Source organism: Denticeps clupeoides, chromosome 9 (genome assembly GCF_900700375.1).
Source record: "Denticeps clupeoides chromosome 9, fDenClu1.1, whole genome shotgun sequence".
NCBI classification, from domain to species: Eukaryota; Metazoa; Chordata; class Actinopteri; order Clupeiformes; family Denticipitidae; genus Denticeps; species Denticeps clupeoides.
The window spans coordinates 16,563,000-16,584,342 of NC_041715.1; the positions used below are offsets into that span (position 1 = coordinate 16,563,000).

Genomic DNA, 21,343 nt, shown 5'->3' on the forward strand with positions numbered 1-21,343 from the left:
GCCATTCATACAGACTCTTACACGCACTCAGTTCTATTTAGTCATGCTATTTAGTCTTGCATGTTTCTGTTTTTTGTCTGGTTTGACCTGTCTGGACTGTCGATATGAGACCTTTAAAGTTAGTACACAAATGCATATTATTCAATTTCAAAGAACTTTATTTGTCCCCGAGGGGCAATTTATTAAAAATATGGGGACCTTATAAATAAAAGGCCCGTTTAATATGTGGTATTTTTACTCAAGACACTTCCTGATACAAATGAAGGAAATACAAAGCAACTGTTGATTGGCTATAATATTATTTTTCTGACAGAAGTTTAAGATATTGAAGCACAGACACTATGAAACCTGATAAGTGTAATTTGATTAGCATAATGAACAGTCATCATTATCCTTCATTCAAACCATTGTTTTAATGTAGGGCAACATTTCCAATGTACAACGAAGCAAATTAGTGACAAGTCTACGGAATCTGGCCTCACTTCTCATTCTTCTGAAAAACGTTACCCTGTCTGCATTCATGAGTTTAAAGTCTCTTCACAATTCCCTTTGCTTTATTGAAGGTTTATAAGACATTTTTATTAAATTATTGACCAAAAAGTACAGAATAAATTGTATTGCCATTGGCACATGAAAAATGATACATTTAAACATTTATTTGATTACCATGCAGTAAGAGGTGACAAGCACATAATCACAGTTTTAATCATCTAAATTCATTTTTAAAAACATTAATGTACAATTGTTTCCTCAAAAACAAATCCCCAAACCAACTAGGCATAAATACTGTGAAATATTAATGTGCAAATAATTCCAAAAATTCCAAAGAAAAGGGGTTCAACATTGAATTATTTCCCAGAACAATGTTGACTATGTCTGAGGCTCTGGTTTGTTATTTATGGATTCATTTATTCAACAGTAATAACTTTTTCTTTTTTTTTTTTCACAGAAATGTGTCTTTGCAAGCTTTACCCTAGGGGTCATTTATCTCCAGGTGGTCTGGGATAGGCAGTCCAGTGAGGACAGTCAAACACTTGTTCCACACGTTGAACACGGGACAGACTGGCTGAATGAATGAGATCTCAAACGTGTAGAGGTGCTGAGAGCCCATTGCATCGTAGAACGCCAGAGATCCTGCGTCGTAGTCCAGCAGCACGCCCACCCGGCGCAGATGTGGCGAGGGCTCAACCGGTATCTCCTTGCTGTTGTGACGTACCGCCCAAGAGTTGTTACAACGACAGAGAACCCAGGATGCCGAGTTCTTGCCTATCCACTCATGTTTGGGTGCTGACTTGTAGGCAATACCCACCGCAAACCTTTAATGACACAAGGAAGTAGTCATATAACGTAACGCAACATTACGTAACGTAACAACATAATACGTAACAACATAATACGTAACAACATTTACCATGTACTTCCACCAATCAGAGCCTCCCAGTAGTGTCGTCCACTGTCAATGAAGACGTTTCCTGTGACCCCATAACTGCCTTGGCTGTTGAATCGATCTTGAGAGTGGCTCTTTTTACTGGACGTCTCATCACGCTCCACTGTCAAGTTGTCGTGAGAAACCTTCAACTTCTTGTGGGCAGACTTTGGGTCAAGTTTAAATGGCTGGCCTGTGAAGACGGACAATGTGTCACCCCGCCGTCGCTGTCAAACTCCCAATTATGTTCTCCGCATTTAGACGTGCCTGCCTTAAGAAGGCGGTACTCACTGTTGGTCTTGAGCTTGCCGGGCTCACTGCTGCGGCTGCCGGCCTGGTTGATGGCTTTCACAGTGAAGATGTACTTGGTGCCACTCTGCAGTCCGTGCACGGTGTAGTGGTTCTGCTTTATGTTGGGGACTATCATCCAACTGTCAGCCGAGTTGCACAAACCTGTGTCACAACACAATAATAAAGGATGACCAATCTCACCATTACAAGTATTTATTACTGTTTACATCCTGATTACACCCATCATTCCTTTAAAATCACTTGTTCATTTCCCAATGATGAGCTCAAGGGTGAGCTCTTGTCAAAGGCTGTAAAAATGGACAAAACAATGTCATTTCAGTGTTGAAAACCGAGATGAAAGGCCAACAGCAATTCCTTAAATAATCCTTATTTCAGAAGCGGTGATATAACAATTTTCTTTAAATGGTGAATACTACCAACTATGGTCAGATCTCTCTCAAATTAACAAAACCCACAAAGCTAGCCCCAGCTCTCACAGATAAGTTATGGTGACTTGTATTTATTGTGCCAGTGAAAAATATGAAACTGGTCTGTGGTGAAAAAAATGCATGTCTAATTACAGCCACAGGGTGGCAAACATATATATAATAAATTATATTTATATATAATTTTAGATCTTTTATATATAATAATTTTTCCCCCCTATTTTTAAATATAGGACATCAAATTAAGTAGTTCATGAGGACAAGGGTGTACAGTAGATTGAATCACAACTGTTGCAGTTGGCTTTAGTATATGACGTGTGACCTATAAATGTAAACGGCACAATCAGTGTGCCGTGGCTAAGCAGCGGAAGAGGTTCCTTGCTTGATTGCGCATGCTGTGACCCTGTTTGAGCCCATGCTGCTCGCTGATCTTTTTAGTCTGCAGGGTCGTAAGAGCCATGGGGTAACAGTTGCCCTTTAATTTGCATGTGGACTGTAATCCAGACTTGAGATATAAAGCAGCTACTCCTTCCTTCATCTTATCATTGGAGATCTGTTATAAACGCAGGGTTTTCTGACCCTGGAAAATATGAAAATTGATTTCAGATTGTTCATCATCAACTTGTAATTGACATACTAAAACTGATATGTTTACCAGGCATCACTGTGTGTGGGACATGCTTGGTAATCACAAAGGCCAGCAAAATATACACAAAATGGTTACTGTACATGCACACATGACTTACTAACAACGTTGGCTTGACCGGTGAAGATGGTGTATTGCAGTTCATATGAGACCACGCTGAACTCATCGTCGGAGGTCCAGTGGACCGTTATCGTGTCGTAGGAAGCTGTGCACAGTTCTTCTCTGATGGCTGGAGGACTGGGGGCTGCAAAGGCAACAAAAATATCAGAATTCCTTGCAAAACTGGTTCATGTGAACCTCCTTCAACACAGAAGAAATAAAATAATACTGAAATAATAACAGTATTTTTACATTACAGTATAAACAGTATTATTTATTTTTCATTCCACTGACACTGATTCTCTAATAGGCCCTGACACCTTCTGTATATGTATGATTTGGTCCATTAAGCTACATCTGCTGCCACAGAAAATAGTAATAATAATAAAAAAAACAGCAACATGAGTTTTTATATTGAAGTTAGGTAAAGCTTCACTACTACAGCTCTATATGAGTAATCAATGCATCAACAAATAACAATATGGTTAAATATATTGATTCTGTGATTAATTACCAGTCAGATAATCCAAGCCTTCCATCATCTTCTTTTCCCTGGAGAAATCTAGTACAAATGTGTCAAATGTGTCATTCAGGTTTATTTCTGGTATCAGGACCTGAGATGATGCAGTTGCCATGGATACCCTGTAGCATAAACATGTAAATGTATTTTATTATACAAGATCTATTTTGGTCCATTAGCTGGATACGCTAATTTACTGTTATTATATGGGTGGAATCATCTCCTCACCTGTCGGAGATGCTTTTCGCCGTCTGCAAAAAGCGGGCGTGGTCAGTCTCCTTTAGGGTCTGGTCCGCCTGTGTGATAAGTGACGATGATCTCTCAATGCATTGCTTACAGTTGGCAATCTGCTGTGCCAGTCGTCTCAGGCGAACAACCTGGCGGATTCGGGAGGTTGGAGATTATTGAACAAAAAGTAGCATTAAGACTTCATTCATCTTTTAAATGAATAGTCTGGTTTAGTAAAAAAAAAAGCATCAACAATGTACTGGTTTAAAAAAGCCTGCAGGAACATCGGAAAAAAAAAACTCTAAACTGAAATAATATAGGTACATATGTTAACTGAAAACACAGAACTGATCATTTTTAAGCAGCAAAGTATGATAGACTCCGGTCGCGTTTTGGTCAGGTGCTAAGTAAAATGCTCTGTACCAAACATTTCCGTACCAGATTTTATTACTTGCTTTGTCCCTTGTATATACAGCCAAAATTTAAAAAAAGTTACTCGTCATATCTGTCTTTGTTTAATGTGCTTTTTATCATTACAGCAGCAGTTAAAACATTATCTTGCTAATTTATGCTTATGAGTAAATATATATAATTTTACTGTAATCTACTGACCGTGGTTCATTCACATTTTTTCAGTGTTTTCTTTTTTTCAGTGTGTAATGTTACTCTTTTCTATCTTTGTATGCTTTGTACAATAATAATTGACCTTGGCCTGTGACATTAACTGTGTTCATTCCTCGGGGTTGCATAGCTGATTTGTTCTTATTTAATATTCTAGTAATCATGTTTTATTCCGCTAAAACGGCAGTGTATAATAGTGATGTTTGTGCAAGAGACGGTTCCCATGGTAATGAGGCTTTTCCCTCCGGAGTCAGGCAGCAGCATTTGACCCCGCCACGAGGCGAGGAAGGAAGCGGGGCTCCTCGGAGAGGAGCTCAGGAAACAGCCCTTCTCCTCCCACCGACATTACACATGGCACAGCCTCGTAGCGATGGCCCTCAGCGGCCCGCCAAATGACTTTTCACGAGAGAAAATATTCTTAAAATGGATAACGCAATTCAACAAGAAAATGAGAAAAGCATTTCAAAGCCTGCATCTGACAGTGGCTGTAGATCCGACACGTGAAAGTGAAGTGATTGTCATTGTGAAACACTGCAGCGCAGCACACAGTGCACACAATTAAATGTGTCCTCAGCTTTTAACCATCACCCTTAGTGAGCAGTGGGCAGCCATGACAGGCTCCGGGGGAGCAGTGTGGGGGGGGACGGTACCCTGTCCACTTCCTTAACCGTTAGGCCACCACTGCATGGTGACATCACAACCACGTGGAGTTTGGAGTTTAGTTTGTTTGCCTCCTGAAACAGCCAAAACCTGTGCTTTGGTGACGTCCCCTGTTCTGCGTCTGGCGGGATTTAGTGGCCTTTGGGAAGAGCGTAGGAGGCCATCATGATCCTGCCTGTTCGCAGCCTGAGGCAGGGTGGCCCATCTGCTCTCTTCACTGAGCGTCAGCACCGGGAAAAAAGGGGCCAATCCAATAACCGGCGGTTACAGACATGCACACAGACCAGGGGGCAATCCGGGCAGGGTGGGTCAACACCAGGCAAACTGCATCGCAGGCTAGTTAAAAGACGCGAAGAAACAGCATCTCTGTCCTGGTATTTCGAGTTGTTAATGGTTACTGTCCCGCTTTCCTGAATTGAACCACAACCGATCGGGCGATGCAGATTCCAAGGAGCCACACATGTTCCCCCTGCCGCAATGTTTTCATTCCAGCCCGCTCTGCACTTAAAAGAAGTGAACACCGGCTAAATCAATCCGGCTGTGAGCTGCTTTATTTACATTACATCAACGCTGAAATATTAGGTGTGACAGATGACTTCAATTTTTTGAAGTGTAGCCCGTGTTCGCTTTTTACAGTGTGCTTTTACCCTGCCACGTTCAGAAGTAGCCTGTTGTGCCGATTAAAGCCTGATTAAACGAGATCATTACGAATCGTACTGTGTGCAACATGCATCTTGTCACTAACCAAGCATCATCAGCACAGTAAACAGATAAATCAGGAGGTAGATTACAGTGAAGTGTAAGGACATGACAAAATGAAACATTTTAATTGGTTTAGTTACATTTTTCATTTTCTTACCTTGCCTTCCTTAATTTTTGTCCCAATAATCTGCCTTCGCTGCTGTATTATGTCTATTAGGACGTCGCATTCTTCACTCAGCCTGTTCTCTTGGCGCACAGCGTTTACCTGAAAACAATCAAATGAATTGGCCTAGATCAAATTAGCCTCTATGTCAGGGAAATTCCCATATGATAATAAAACTGAAAATGAAAACTTGCCACTATTCCTAAGTGTCTCTTATTTAAAATCTATATCAGGTATGATATTTGAAAGTATGATATAGGACAATTCTCTATGTGATGCACGGGACACGGGAAAGTTACTTTATCCCATAACTAGTGGTGAGAACTATGAACAAGTGTGAGATGTATGTAGTTCTTGTCATACCGTAATACTGGGTAGTTGTTACGTCCCTGGACGTATGCTCCCATGTGTTCTGTGTGTCTGTCTGTGTTTTTGCGTCCTGTCTCTTTTAGGTTGACTTCGTGGGAGGAGTTGAGGCCTACCGGCTCCATCTACCATTGGTCACCTCCACCTATTTAAAGAGACTTCAGATGGTGTTCGGGAGGTCCCCAGGGTCTGCTAGGCCCTTATGCTTTTGGGAGGTCCCCAGGGTCCACGGAGATCTGCATAGAGCTCCGTTGGGGATCTCATTCGTGTTTCTTGTTTCGTTGTGTGATAGACCCTTTGTTGTTAGCCTGTAGCCTGTTAGCTGTTAGCCTGTCATGTGCCGTTTTTGGTAACTTGTACGTGTTTTAGTTATCCCTGCTGTTATCCCATCCCTTCCATTAAGCTGTTTTGATGTTGGTTAGCTGTCCTGAGTCTTCTGTCTTATTGAACCTGTTAGCACACTGTAAATAAAAGCACTGTTTGTATCGTTTGTTTGGTTGCATGTGTAACATGGACCTCCTCCTCTCCACACCCTTGTTGCGTTACTGAGACCCCTTAGGAATAGTGACATGACAAATGGGGGCTCGTCCAAGATTTTTTTCCTTGGTTTGGTGTTTGTGAGCAGAATCATATATCCGGTGAGTTAGGGTGTCTCTTGGGGTCTTTGCTGTGGCAATGCCCTCCCTGCAGAGCACCACTTTTGTTATTTTGCTTTGTTATTTTTCCTTTCTTTTGGAGCTACTCCGGGTGGGGGTACGCCGTCACACGGACAGCCTCAGCTTGAGTCTGACCGGGGTGACGTTCGGCGTTCAAAGTTGCCTCCAATCGGTACCCTCCGAAGAGCAGATAGGTTAAGGTAGATTGTGTTAGGCATGTTTAGGACCGGATTTACAATTTTGCTGTTGTGTTTGTGGCCTCAGGTATACGTTCGGGTGGAGAGGAGTTTGTGTAGGCTTGGGTGGTTGTTAGTATTCAGCTTTTTGTTTTTGGCGTACAAGTTTGTGTGGGGCAGTTGATCTGTTTGTACACAGGTGTGGGTCTAAAGTTAGCACAAGATCATTTGTGTGTGGTGGCTGTGTTGTATCATTTGTGGACATTCGTTAGTGCTCCTTCTGCATTCGTTCGGCACAGTGTTTGAAAGAGACTCTTTGAATTGCCGTGTGGTGTTCGCTCACTCTCAGTAGTGAGGTTCTTCGGCGGAAGGATACACTGTTTCAGTTGTGGAGCGTGATGGTCAATAGGAACGTTTTTCCCAGCCCTGCCTGCTGATGTGCTCTCGTCAAGCATTTCTGCCGATCCGGCGAGTGACTCTGATGCGGATGTAAAAATCCGTGAGTGCTCATTGGAGAAGCGTGAGTGGCTTGATTCAGCGAGAGTTTGTCCAGAATGCGAATACCGTAACTACGGGCTTGCAAGATGGTGCAGGAGCTTCAGCTTTTGCCAACTGGAGTGTCAGCATGAGCTTGAGCTCAGAAAGTTGGAGCAGCAGGTTGGAATGGAACGTGACTAAGTACCAGAGTAAGCACTGAGTGTGCTTTTGTGTAAAGCTCCCGTTCGGGGTTAAGTCTAGGACGACTGTTGTATGGCGGTGCGTCTGTTTGTGGGCCTACTGTCTCTTAGGTTATTAGTCCCCAAGAGCAGTGTGGAGTGCCCAGTTTGCCCTATTATTTTTTCCCATCACTGACATTTTTGTATTTCTGTGGAAGTGGGGGAAATATTTCATTGGATCATAGTTTGCTTAAGTTTTGCCCTATTTTACAACCACCACCATTTTTGATTTTGAGTATACAAATTTGTTGTCCACTGCTTGTTTTTGGACCTTCGAAAAAATTGTGAGATTCGTTGAATAGTGCAGATATTGTATTTGAGGGCCAATGCTTTATCTTGTGCACTCTTGGATCAACCGAAGGGTTGATATTTGGTGGTGGGGGTGTTACGTCCCTGGACGTATGCTCCCAGTGTTCTGTGTGTTGCTGTGTTTTTGCGTCCTGTCTTTTAGGTTGACTTCGTGGGAGGAGTTGAGGCCTACCAGCTCCATCTGCCATTGGTCACCTCCACCTATTTAAAGAGACTTCAGATGGTGTTCGGGAGGTCCCCAGGGTCTGCTAGGCCCTTATGCTTTTGGGAGGTCCCCAGGGTCCACGGAGATCTGCATAGAGCTCCGTTGGGGATCTCATTCGTGTTTCTTGTTTCTTGTGTGATAGACCCTTTGTTTGTTAGCCTGTTAGCTGTTAGCCTGTCATGTGCCGTTTTTGGTAACTTGTACGTGTTTTAGTTATCCCATCCCTTCCATTAAGCTGTTTTGATGTTGGTTAGCTGTCCTGAGTCCTCTGTCTTATTGAACCTGTTAGCACACTGTAAATAAAAGCACTGTTTGTATCGTTGTTTGGTTGCATGTGTAACAGGGACCTCCTCCTCTCCACACCCTTGTTGCGTTACTGAGACCCCTTAGGAATAGTGACATGACAGTAGTTCAATATAACTTGCCATGTGATGCACGTGACACAGAAAACTAGTCTCACTTGTTAAAACGAACGTCCACAATAGAATTCTGTGAACTCTATAAGCATTGAGAAAAATTACTATTGCACCAAATATTTCAATGTATAATGGGTGTCAAAGCTGTGCAACACTTCTATAAAATAATGTTTATGGGATACCAATATATGCAACTATAATGACCAAGATGGTGTGATGCACAAGACAACAATGCCACTGGTCTAAAAGCAACACAAGTGCTGTTAAATTTAACACATGACAGTCAGTACTATGAGATAATATGTTGTGATTTTAGGAATATTTTAATTAAGCCCGATACACTATTCAAAATAACATAAATACACAGAACTTTGAATGTCTGGGTTATGATAATAATTTGTTTTCAATTTCATTGAAGTTAGTAAAAAACGTTTTTACACCCCGAGAGGTAACTATGTTTCAATTGTCTGCATTTTTTTTTTAATTGATTGAAATTAAATGATGAAATCATTAACATCTACCTCTACATGCTGACAGGTCTGGATCAACTTGCCCATGAGAGATTCCAGTTCATTATTCCTCTTGATTAAGTTGCTGAGGTTGGAATCCAGAGTTTGCTGGAGGGAAACACAGAGAGAGCAAGTGCATGTGGTTTATTCACATTACAGCAATGCTAAAATGTAAGGTGTGACAGATTATTTCAATTTTTTAAAGTTTAGCCAGTGTTTTTTTTCAGTGTAGCTCTTGACAGTGACATCCTGCATCTCATCACAACGGCTACGTCAGTCACCTCCCCGCCTCTCGAATCCCAAAACTGCCGCAGATCCCATCAGTCTGCCAGAGCACACAGCCAGAGAGAGACTTAACAAAGCATCTGTCACAGATTTAGAAAACTAGACCAAGGACAGCCTCCCAAAACCCCGAAAAGACATACGATAACAATGTAAGCACATTTAAATCAGCAAAAATCCCAGCATGAATCTGTTTTTGGGATGAAGTGCATTTATTTATTCACAGCTTTATGACATTATCTCCGACACTGGATTACGAAGCCTAACCCCAAACCTGCAGTCATATTTGCTCACTGTGCTCAGAGGTCATCTATGTAAAATGGAAATAAGCTCTGCCCGTCTGAAATATTAGGTTTCTACATCAGACTGGTCATCCTGTAAAAATTCTCCTGCCCTAGTAAAGTCATTTAACGTCCTATAAGATATGCATTACTTTGGGGTGCCATTTTTTATTTGTATGTAAAATAAAATATGCAGATTCGCATTGATCAGGCCCCATGCAGCCCACATTAATGACAGGTACCCGGCTGCCCGGTTTATGCCGAAAGGGTCTTTCAGGTCAGGCCTCTTCACACCGCGATTTCAGAAGGGTCCCTGCGTCAGAGCTAACAAAAATAGCCGAGGTTTCATCTTCACTCTCCTGTCCACATATAATTTATTCATGCAACAGCAAAGGCGATGAAAGCTGTTTCAGCAAAGGAGAGGGAGGCTGAAGAATAGAACTTGGTTTGGCTGTGGGATAATATATAAAAAAGAATTAAAAAAAAGGAGTATGTATTTTTGTACTTTTTGTCAGGAAATGAGCTGCTGTTTTGCTCAGTTGGTAACTAAATACTAAAATTAAATCCTTTGTAATAATTCAATTTACTGTAAGTATCCTAAATACCAGTGGTGAAACTGAATAGCTTTATTTTATTTAAAGTCGTTTAGTTATTAAAAGGAAGAAAGCATACGCTGCTTATTAGGAAAATGTAATAAAGCGGAAAAGCAGGGAAATCCCATTGTGTCTGCCAGTCAGGAGCCACAGTGGGGGGAGAAAGAAATCTGGAGAAGTACCATCTCTCCTCTCATCCACAATCTCTCTTTTTGACTGTCATCCCCTCTGCTCACTTTGCTCAGAACGGGTGCGACGCCAGTTGGCGTCCTGGGCAACATAAGCCATTTCCTGTGCTGTTAGTCAAAATCTGTTTGATCTGTGCATCAGTGTGCCGAGGATTATGATGCGGAGGGAAGCGGCGGAGACGTGCTGTCGCTGGTGTAGAAATGTGAATGTTCAGTTCGCCCCACACCAGTGTATCAGCTCATTTATTCAGACCACAATCACGTTTCTTTCCTTCAGTGGATTTTCTTTTCAAGCTATATATGATGACCACACAGAAAATAGCATGTTATTTAATGCACTATACCACGTATGGACCCCAAAAAATGAACACGCTGTCCGGGTGATTTGTCAATATTCCTGGATTTGTTCGTTTGTTTTAGAAAATAATTATTACGGATTAAATGAGTACTTTTTCAACCTGGACGTGCACCTATTTCCTGGTGCACTTCCAGTGGAACATTTCAGTAACGCGGTGCCCATGGAGGCGAGCAGACTGTACCCCGCGGCGACCCGGCGGCTAAACCAGGAAATATGTTGCTCATCTTAAGATCTACTGCTGCTTTTATGCATGGTTTCAAATTTACCTGCATATTCTAACAAACGGGCGTAGCCGGATTATTTAGACAGATATTTTCTTGTCATGATGAAGGGGCTTAGCTTACAACTTACCTGAAACGTTTCTGCAGTTTGGGTAGGGAGCGGTAGATGAAAATCCACTGTTTTAATAACAAAAACCAACTTGGGACATTATCACATTTTTTTAGGATCACCTGGGCTTTGCCCAAGGATGGCTGTGGGTAGCATGGTCCACCCCCCTTTACGGACAAATTTCACCTGCAACTTTATTCAAAGTCCCCGAAAAGATATGTGATGTGAAAACAGAGTGTACATGGTAACACACGAGTAAATATTTCCCACTGTCCAAATGAATTTTTTTTTACTGATTCACCTTAATTGATGGTGAAAGTGAGAAGGACAAGGCGGCTAGGAGCATGATCAGACAATAATGCCTGGACAGGGCAGGAAGCAGACAAATGTTTGCGGGGAAACTATCAGGTTTTTCTCAGGAAGGAAAACAGACTCGCCGAGCCAAAGGTGTGGAACCATAAGCTCTTTCTAGCGAGAGGAAACTGCCAGTCTTTCCTTTTCATCAGTTTTGAATTACTTTCCATTTTTTTGGCTCCCGACCTGCAACTGTAAAGTCCTCTGGAGGGAACTACAGGACAGGGGATTGTCCTACTGTAGTGAAATAGTGTAGTCCATGAATAATTGAAGACACTGACCTTGTGGACCAGGAGAGCAAAGTGTACCAAAATAATGATAATAATAGAAATAATAGGGGTGAGGGTGTAAGGCAAGCAGAAATAAATGATGACATGTTCTGCACACACGACAATGGACATTTGAGCTAAAACTGTTGAGCAGAGAATTATTTTTCTGCTTTGTTGGGGGAAAAAATGTAACCCCCCCACCCTCCACTGTGGCATAGGAAAGCACCAGGTAACTGAATAGGGCTATGATGTCGTTCGCTGGCAGGAATGGACGCAGAACAGAACAGAGCTATTGAGTTAGGAAGAAGCACAGAGTGGACGGGGTTACGAAATTTTTAGGGCATGCGCATTTAATTTTGCAAAAGTTCTGTATAGTCATGTCTTGTTAAGACATTTTAGCAGTTAATTAAGAAATATCTTTAATTCTCTTTAATTAAAAGTTTAATGTTCACTTTTCAACATTTTCATTACACTTATTAATATTATAGGTTTTACAATTTGAGTGAAAATTTTGATTTTTGTAAAAATCTTATCTGATAGGTATCTGATGGATCGATTTATATGAATCAAAAAGGGTTACACTGTATTGACAAACACAAAAAAAATAAACACATCATAATAGAAAGGGAGGAAGTGAAATGAATTTTTGACATGAATTTTTGGTTGTATCCTGGACAACCTTAGAGTAACACTGAATATGCAATAATTTGTGATATCGCCAATGCCACGTGTGTCCATTTTCGACAGAGAGCTACATTCCTCCTTTGATCAGGCGCTGTTATAGATAATCAAGATGCATCAGGATTATATTCACAGAGTAAAGTATCGAGTGTGAAGCTGCTAGGTGACAGCACCCTAGAGCCAATCCAAATGTGTCTGTCGCCCCATCAGCGTTACTCAGAGTCTACCCGGCCATGGCGCGAAATAAGACACTATGCCACCCTGGGGGTCTCTTTTATAACCCTGCAAAATCAACACAAACAAATACCTTAAAGTAACTGTTATGCAGACGACTATTGTAATTAAGCATTAGTGCGCAATGTATATATGTACATTCTGACTTGCACATTTGTAATTAGAACGGAACACGATATCCGTTGTTAATTTAATTTAATTTAAACATTTTTGTTTAAACTACTCCGTGTGTGCGTCTGTTACTGATGGGGTGGTAGAGCAGGGGGGGACGGGGTTGTATAGCAAATGTCACCTGGTCTGCAGCTTCCTGTTCTCTCTCTCCAGCGAGAAAGCGGCCAGGGCTCCTCTGCGCAGTGACAGCGTGATCAGACAGAGGAGAAACTGGTTAAGACCGAGCCCTCGACTGGTTAAGACAAGCACTCCCTTCTCCAAAGCCATTGCTACTGTGCTAACCGCGCACCCATAAAGTCTCAGCTCAGGGGCGACTAAGTTCTCATTCAGAGCAACGTTGAATTGTGACCTGACAAGCAGGCAACGACGCCAAACGCCAACCTGTTTGTGCAAAGTGGTGCATTAAAAGTGGCATGCATTAAAGTAAAGTGAAGTGATTGTCACATGTGATACACAGCAGCACAGCACACAGTGCACACAGTGAAATTTGTCCTCTGCATTTAACCCATCATCCTGAGTGAGGCAGCCATGACAGGCGCCCGGGGAGCAGTGTGTGGGGACGGTGCTTTGCTCAGTGGCACCTTGGTGGATCGGGATTCGAACCGGCAACCTTCTGATTACGGGGCCGCTTCCTTAACCGCTAGGCCACCTCTGCCCCAGACTAATTAAATACCGTAAAAGTAACAACATTTACCATCATTCACCAAAAATGCGCGCATTTCATTCACGGCCCAAAAAAGTAATGGAATGCGCATTTTGCCAACTGGACCTTACCAGTATGGTCTGTACTTTTAATGGGGCGACGTCTGTTCTGCATAAGCAGGGTTGAAAACTTGGGTGGGTTGGTTGGAGTGAAAGTGCCCAATCTGGCAAGCCTGCTGTGTGCACTATACTGTACTTTACTATACTTTGGAAGCAATGACTGGTGTGAGAATTCTTGAAAATGATGAGAATGATGAAAGCGTGAGTGCTGACAACCGCTGCATAACGTTAGCTGACATCGGCAACACATCATCACAAATAAAAAAGAGGTAGTTACATTGTTTTTCCTCACCAACAGTAAATCCAATCCCATCATGCAAGTACCTCTTTTTACATGGTACTTATGTCTTGAACTTGCAGCATTAGCAAACAAGTCTCCGGAGGTAAAATAAGGCTGAATGTTTGGACCGTGACCCCCTTCATTTTGCTGCCGCCTCATGCAGAAGTGTTTTGGCCGCTATTAAAAAAAACGAAGGAAGAATGACACAACATGGCTGCCCTTGTCTGATTAACATCGGACCATTAATAATTCTCCAAAGGTTTTGGGGGGAGGGTTGTCGGTCAGGTGCCATGTGTTTCCCCACGAGGGACGCATGTTCGAACTGTGAGGGGCCACAACATGGCCTCATTTATTTGTTTGCTGACTGACAGCTTTCAATGGTGCCTCAGCAATTAAGAGGCAGAAAGACGAACTTGACCCAAGACCCCAGGAGGAGATCCGCTTTATTACAACTAATCGCATTGTTGTGCTGCTGCCATTGCTCTGGTTTAGTGATGTGTGTTAGAATTGAATAGAAGGACAGCTGGGAGTTTGTTTAGCATTGAATGGAAAGCACCGCTCTGATTACAGAGCATGAATCAAGACAAATTTGCCAGTCACTCATAATTGTTATATTTTTTGTTAAACAACACTTAAAAAACGTATCCACTATTATTCATTTGTTACAAACATATGATACAACGTGAAGTGAAAGTGAATTGAAGCACAGCACACAAGTGACACAATGAAATGTGTCCTCTTCTTTTAACCCATCACCCTTAGTGATACGGTACCTTGGTCAAGGGGACCTCTGGGGATTCGAACCGGCAACCTTCCGACTGCGGGTCCGCTTCCTAAACCACCAGGCTAATTAATAACGTGTTATTACTATACAAATTGTACCTACAAAAACCATTTTATTAGGTGTGGCACAACATGAAATCCTAAAATGCATGATCCAGATCCAAATTAATAAAAAAATTCATATAATGCATAATTGTATTTGTATAGTTTAGATTGGATTATTAGAATTCCTTTTCAAATTTGCTTCATATAAAGCTTAAAGCACAAAAAGATGCAACACTGATGTGAATATTTCACACAACGATCGCCTCTATATGTGACTCTCACCTTCAGCTTCTCGAAGCGGTCGCCGAGCGCCGCCACTTGATGGTCGCGGTGCCGGCCGACCAGTTTGCACAGCGCGCAGATGAGCTGTCCGTCACGCAGTACATGTTGACCTTCTCGTCCTCGTGCTCCAGGCACATGAGGCCGCGCAGGTGGGAGTCGGGCAGGGGCTCGATCAGCCGGTGTCCGGTGAAAGGCTTCTTGTTGGGATGGGTGGCCTTCAGGCATTCGTCGCAGTAGGACACCTCGCAGGTGACGCAGGTCTTGATGGCGTCCTGCGGAGGCTCCTGCTCGCAGAACTGGCACTGCACGCGCTCGCAGGGCGAGGTCATGGCGGTGCCCTCGTACACGCCGCGCTCGCGCCGCGTCTCGCTGGGCGAGTTGGGCCCGCTCACCGACGCTTTCTGGAAGCGCTCGATGATGTTCTGCAGGGTGACGTTGCGTTTGAGTCCCTCTAAGCCCCTTTGGGTGAGGGTGATGGCATACCGACAGGTGGGACACTGGAAGGCGTTGATGGACTCCACCGGCTCGCTGGGCGTGCTGTGGGAGACCAGGATGCGGTGGGCGCAGGTGAAACACAGGCTGTGGGCACAGGGCAGCAGCAGCGGGTCGTCGAACAGTTCCAGGCAGATTGGGCAGGTCAGCTCCGACTCCAGCGTTTCCATCTTCAGGCCACGTGAGGCGAGAGGGTCGTCAGCGAAATCCAGGGAAGCTGATCAGCTATCTGCAGAGGTGACACCCCTTCCGGTTAGAAAAACGCTGGTTCGGAGTCAGTATATTGAAACATTACATGTTCGCCCTGTTATCCCCTGTTTAAAATCAATAACAATATTGTCGAAACAGAAAAACGCTCCAAAAAGTATTATGAATAAACCAGTTGCAAAAAACGCAATCAGACTCATTTCTTTTCCATGATGCCATCGGGTGGTAGTAGCCTAGTGGGTAACACACTCGCCTATCTAGTGGGTAACACACTCGCCTATGAACCAGAAGACCCGGGTTCAAATCCCACTTACTACCATTGTGTCCCTGAGCAAGACACTTAACCCTAAAATTGCTCCAGGGAGGGGGACTGTCCCTGTAACTACTGATTGTAAGTCGCTCTGGATAAGGGCGTCTGGTAAATGCTGTAAATGTAAAAAATGTAAATGGGTTTCCTTCATAATTTACTGCAGGCTTTTACGGGGCGCAGCCCTAATTTCCCCTCGCAACAACAGCGACATTAAAATCGCATTCTGGACGCTGAATATTTCATGCCAGCGTGCTGTTTTGGTCGCGCAACGTTGGGCTGAGAAAGAGCTGAAAGTTTCCGCGCCTTCCTCCCGTGACGCGGAGTGGCCAGGCCAGGCGGCTCAGCCAAGCGGAAAGATGCCGGGCTGGGGCTCCGCACCACGCCGCACACTGCGCCATTGTTACCGCCGAGTCCGACACCGCAGCTGCGGCCGGGCCGGATCGGGCCGCCTTGTTTGACCGCGCCGACCTCCCGCTCATTAAGCGCGGCCGTGAAGCCTCTTTGAAGTGCTGGAGATGCGGCAATTAACCCGCGCCGACGAGGCCGGCCATTGTTTCCACGGCCCATTTTCTCTCCCAATGTCACAGCACAAGAGACAATTGTTCCGATTCGTCCCAGCCATTATTCTACATGTGATGATGCCAAGTGTTGCATTGTTATCAGGTTATTAGCATGTTATTCCCTCCCGTGCCTGTTAAATTCCGTCAAATGATACAAACACCGAAATCAATGATTAAGACAGAAGTAATAATAATAGAAGTAATAAAAATGTAGAAAAAATGATTTTTCTACCAATGCCTTTAGATAATAAAGTGCATTCAAAACTTCAACATTTAAATGACTATTTATTATTCATTAATAAAGTGTGGTAACATTGTTAGATGATTCTTGTGAAATGAAATGAAAATGAAAAGACCGAAGGAAGGAGCGTTTTTCAGGTAAAGTAGACGGTGGCGCGGAGCCAGGCAGCACACAGCACTTTCCCATCCTTTCCAACAGCCTTCCCCACTCAGGCACACATGCACTCACACGCACGGTTTACTTTACCCACCGGTGGATCTCGCCCCGCTTCGCACCGCAGAGACATGTCGGCTGACGGAGGGACTCTGAGCCAAATCGCGGAAACGCGCTCAGAGCCGCCCCAAAGCCGGCCCTTGTGTGTCGGGGCAGGGGATCCAGATGGCATGGTTCTCCATAACCACTAATCCTGCAGCAGCCCCTTCACACACTGAGAGACGCGGCGCGAGAGAGAGAGAGAGAGAGAGAGAGAGAGAGAGCACAACAGGAAAAGCTACCCTACAATTCCAGGAAAGCCAGCTCCACCTAGGAGATATGGCCAGTACTGGAAGAAGAGTGAAAATGAGAGAGAGAGGGAGAGAGAGGGAGGAAACTTTTGCGAAAACTTTTTTTTTTTTTTTTTTTTATGAATCTGGCTCTCCCTCAGGTCCTCTCTGCCGGGTCGGTGTCCACTGTGCCCCCGGCTGGACAGCGCTCCCTGTGCAACGCCGGCACACTACCGGCTTTTGTGCCAGACTTTGTCTTGGCACTGTCAGCCGGGATTAAAAAGGCAGAATGGCTGATGACACAGGGCAAGTGGGACAGGGCAGAGGTCTGCTAGGAAATGGGATGGCAGGGTGGGGGGGGGGACTCGTCCGCAATGCTTCACCTTTTATCCTCTCATGCCTTCCTGACCACAATGGGTCGACCTGGAGTTTGCAGATCACTTCGCAGATTCATGCACAAGCTGTTCACTACAAAAACCAGACTGGTTTATCAGGATGTTACAGTGTTAGTCAGCTGACCCCACCACAAAAATACCAGTCAAAAAATGTAATATGTTGGCAAGACACTTAACCCGGAGTGTCTCCAGTGGGACTGTCTCTGTAACTACTGATTGTAAGTCGATCTGGGTAAGGGCGTCTGATTAATGGTGTAAATGTAGGTCTAGGATTTTTGGAGAACCATCTCCATTGTCTAACGTAAGATGGTTGAGAGAAACCAATATTGTAAAAGCAAATGTTCTCTGCTTAGGGAGCCTAAAACATGAAACGTTTTTCTTTGAGCAAACATTTGTCCTCAATAGTCATAAATCAGAAAGACATATATATGAAAATATGTTGAAATGTTGGACTAATAGTGCTTTACCACCAAACAAACAAACTGCATTGGACATTAGCCTAGTGGGTAACACACTCACCTATGAACCAGAAGACCCAGGTTAGAAACCCCACTTACTACCATTGTGTCCCTGAGCAAGACACTTAACCCTAAATTGCTCCAGGGGGACTGTCCCTGTAACTACTGACTGTAAGTCGCTCTGGATAAGGGCGTCTGATAAATGCTGTAAAGTGTAAATGTAAATTAACACCGAACAGAATGTTATTCATTGGACATCAAACCATACAAATACAAGATACCGTTAGCCAAGACCTACACCAGACAACAGGTTTCATTGACATGCAGCTTCTGGACATGCCTGAAGCTCCTTATGGTTCAAAGGCATATTCATAAATTACCCATAGTGCACAGAAAAACCTCCATTCAGACTACTGTGTACAGTAGTGGTTCCAAACCTTTTTCCCCACTTGTGCGACCTGGCCACGAATAGGCATGTAGGATGACATGATGAATGTTTGAGTGGGTAAAAAGGCCAGACAATTTTAAAAGACCCGGCCAGACGCCACTCAAAAAGAGGACATTTGGGAATTTGGTAACCTCACAATCTCAATGCAAATAAAATTGTGCGTGTCCCCTGCTGGGGTACAACCACTGGTGCACAGCAAATAATAATTTTTTGGTAGAAATGGCCTTTATTGACTCTTGTCATGCAATGCCATGATGTAGACATGATGTGCAAATAGGCTAAACCCACACACACAGGAGACATAAGGGACTGGCGTCTTGGTTCACTCAATAAAACAGCCGATCAGCCAGAGTCTTATCTCCCACATCCACCTTCCAGCTCTCCCCCCACCTGGGATTATTCTAGTAAAGAGGGCCATCTGTTCTCCTTGTGGAATCTTTATGAGCTTCCACTGACGCTCAGAGATTGGACTGTGTGATTATTCTAATGTGTCTCCGTGGATTTTTCTCTCTCAACACTGACACACAGATTCATACTGGAGGCATTAAAAAAGATGCCTTCTTTAAACCCTCCAGAGATGTGACATGAGCTGGTACAGTTGGCATGTGAGCGCAATTACATACATCTTCAGAAGAGCCTTCTGCTGATCTTCAGTGACTGGGACTCATCACTTTACAATCCTTTAAAAAAATGTCATTTTCGTGAATGTCACACCACAACAGGCCTGAATACGCTGCCCTGCACTCTTGGTGTGGTGTGGACTCTATGAAAGTGGCAATTTCGGTATGCCTACACAAGGTAATGTTCTCTCTTGCTGCTATTTTGTAGCTTTGTTGGTCTTTTTTACTGTTCTTTTGCAAGATCCATAAATCCATAAAACTGGCAAACTATCCGTTACATAATTTTTTTTTTTAAACTTATATTGTGATACTAATCTTAAAGCTTTTATATATTTATATCAATTACACTCCATTTCATAGTTTTAAGGGTTGATTATTGGAAGACATAAAAGTGTAACTCGCCAACAGCTTCAATGTACAATTATATTCGAATGTGGGTAGGGGGCTAACTCTACGTCATCAAGAGTCTTCAATTAATTTTTTTGAGCCACTTTAACCCAAATAACCCTGCTTATTTATTTAAATGGTTATTAACATTGGCTATTAATGTGATTCACTAGAGTAAAGTTGCATCATTTACAGTTATCGCCCGATGTTTGCAGTCACTTATTGGGGATTTGAATGTCATTGGAAGATTGGAATTATTATTTTGAACAGCTCATTTTGGGGTGAAATGAGTGTGTAACACCCATCTTTAATTTGGGCCAGAAGGTATTTATATGAGTTTATTCCAACACATTTGCCAAGAACCAAAGAGGAAATTGGTTATCCCCGGAACCACCAAGGCCCAAGCCTTCAATGAACTGGAAACTGCTGGAACATTTGTAGGCTGCAGAGAGTTTTACGTCTCCATTGACTGAGAGGGTGCAGTCCAAGAAAGAGGGCCATGCTCCAAAATCTGCACTTTGGTCATGCTAAAACCCTTCTGGAGCAAAGTCTGCAAGTTTACCAAATACCAAGTAAAATGATGTTTTGCTTGTCCAGAACACAATGTCAGTGGAATAAGGAAGAAGGAAAACCTCCAAAATTTGCAGTATCATTAGAAACATTGAAACTTGGACAAAATTAAGTCTTCCAATTCAGGATAACAAACCCAAACGCAAACTCATTCTGCCTTATATAAAGAACAGATCTACAAATTCAGTGAAAGCCCGGAACCATCATGACATTGATGTCCATAAAGAGTTCATGTAAATGTTCTCAACTCAACTCAAGCAACATGAATACCCCTTCAGATCAATGGGTAAACCAAATATGTGTCTAGTTAGGGATTAAACAGCCATTTTGATTCATTGGATGTCTACAAAAAGAACATTTGTTGCTCAAGATATTAGATGCTGAATTAAAGATGGAACAGATAGATGTTAGATGGATGTTAGATATTAGATATTCTTTCGTCTTTCTCTCTCTTCTCTGTGTGTGTGTGTGTGTGTGTGTGTGTGTGTGTGTGAGTGTGTGTGCTTACATGAGTTTCCATACAGGACGAGAAATGAGCTGGAAAACATGTTAAAATGCAGTCTGTGGTTTCCATCATCTATTAGCTTAGCATATTTGGATGACACACTGAAATCTGATAGGCCCAGCCAACAATAAAACAATGGCCTCATACAAAAGGGACTTCCAGGATTTTTTTTTTTGCTTTGATGAGGACGTGGCAGTTTCTGTCATTGGCACCGGCCACGTATCAGCTACAGGCCAAATTTTCAATAGGCCCACCGTACCAGATATTATATTGTTATGTTTTATGGTATGGTGACGGGGGAGTAAACAGCCTAGCCTCCATCTGAAATCTAGCATCATCTTTGGCACAGAAAGAGATCGGGACCCTTTACCAGTTCAGCTGTAATCCAGCCATTCCCACATATCTGTGTCCAATCACTGGCTTTATTCTGCTCCACTTAGAAAAAAACCCAACTGAACTCAGTCGTGTGGGTCTGTTTGAAATGTGATTTGGACTGCCCTTATGGCGCCGCATTCAGCACTTTTTCGGGAATGGAAGGTCTGACCTACGGCATGGCTGGAAAGCAAACCTCATTCAGTGGCCACATGCTCCGAGATGATTTTAAGGACAAAGCATGTAAG

The 21,343-nt window shown here is 43.2% G+C and overlaps 1 protein-coding gene across 1 annotated transcript; it reads right to left on the reverse strand.

The window, feature by feature from the left end:
• Positions 1-388: 388 nt before the first annotated feature.
• On the reverse strand, positions 389-17,401 carry LOC114797113 (E3 ubiquitin-protein ligase Midline-1-like). Its single transcript, XM_028991761.1, is given in 12 exon segments — positions 389-1,316; positions 1,412-1,619; positions 1,718-1,879; positions 2,910-3,053; positions 3,423-3,550; positions 3,657-3,805; positions 5,797-5,904; positions 9,168-9,263; positions 13,018-13,071; positions 15,049-15,134; positions 15,137-15,769; positions 17,109-17,401. Coding segments are annotated over 11 exon segments (2,052 nt in total). The 5' UTR covers positions 15,711-15,769; positions 17,109-17,401; the 3' UTR covers positions 389-973.
• Between the last annotated feature and the right edge of the window lie 3,942 nt (positions 17,402-21,343).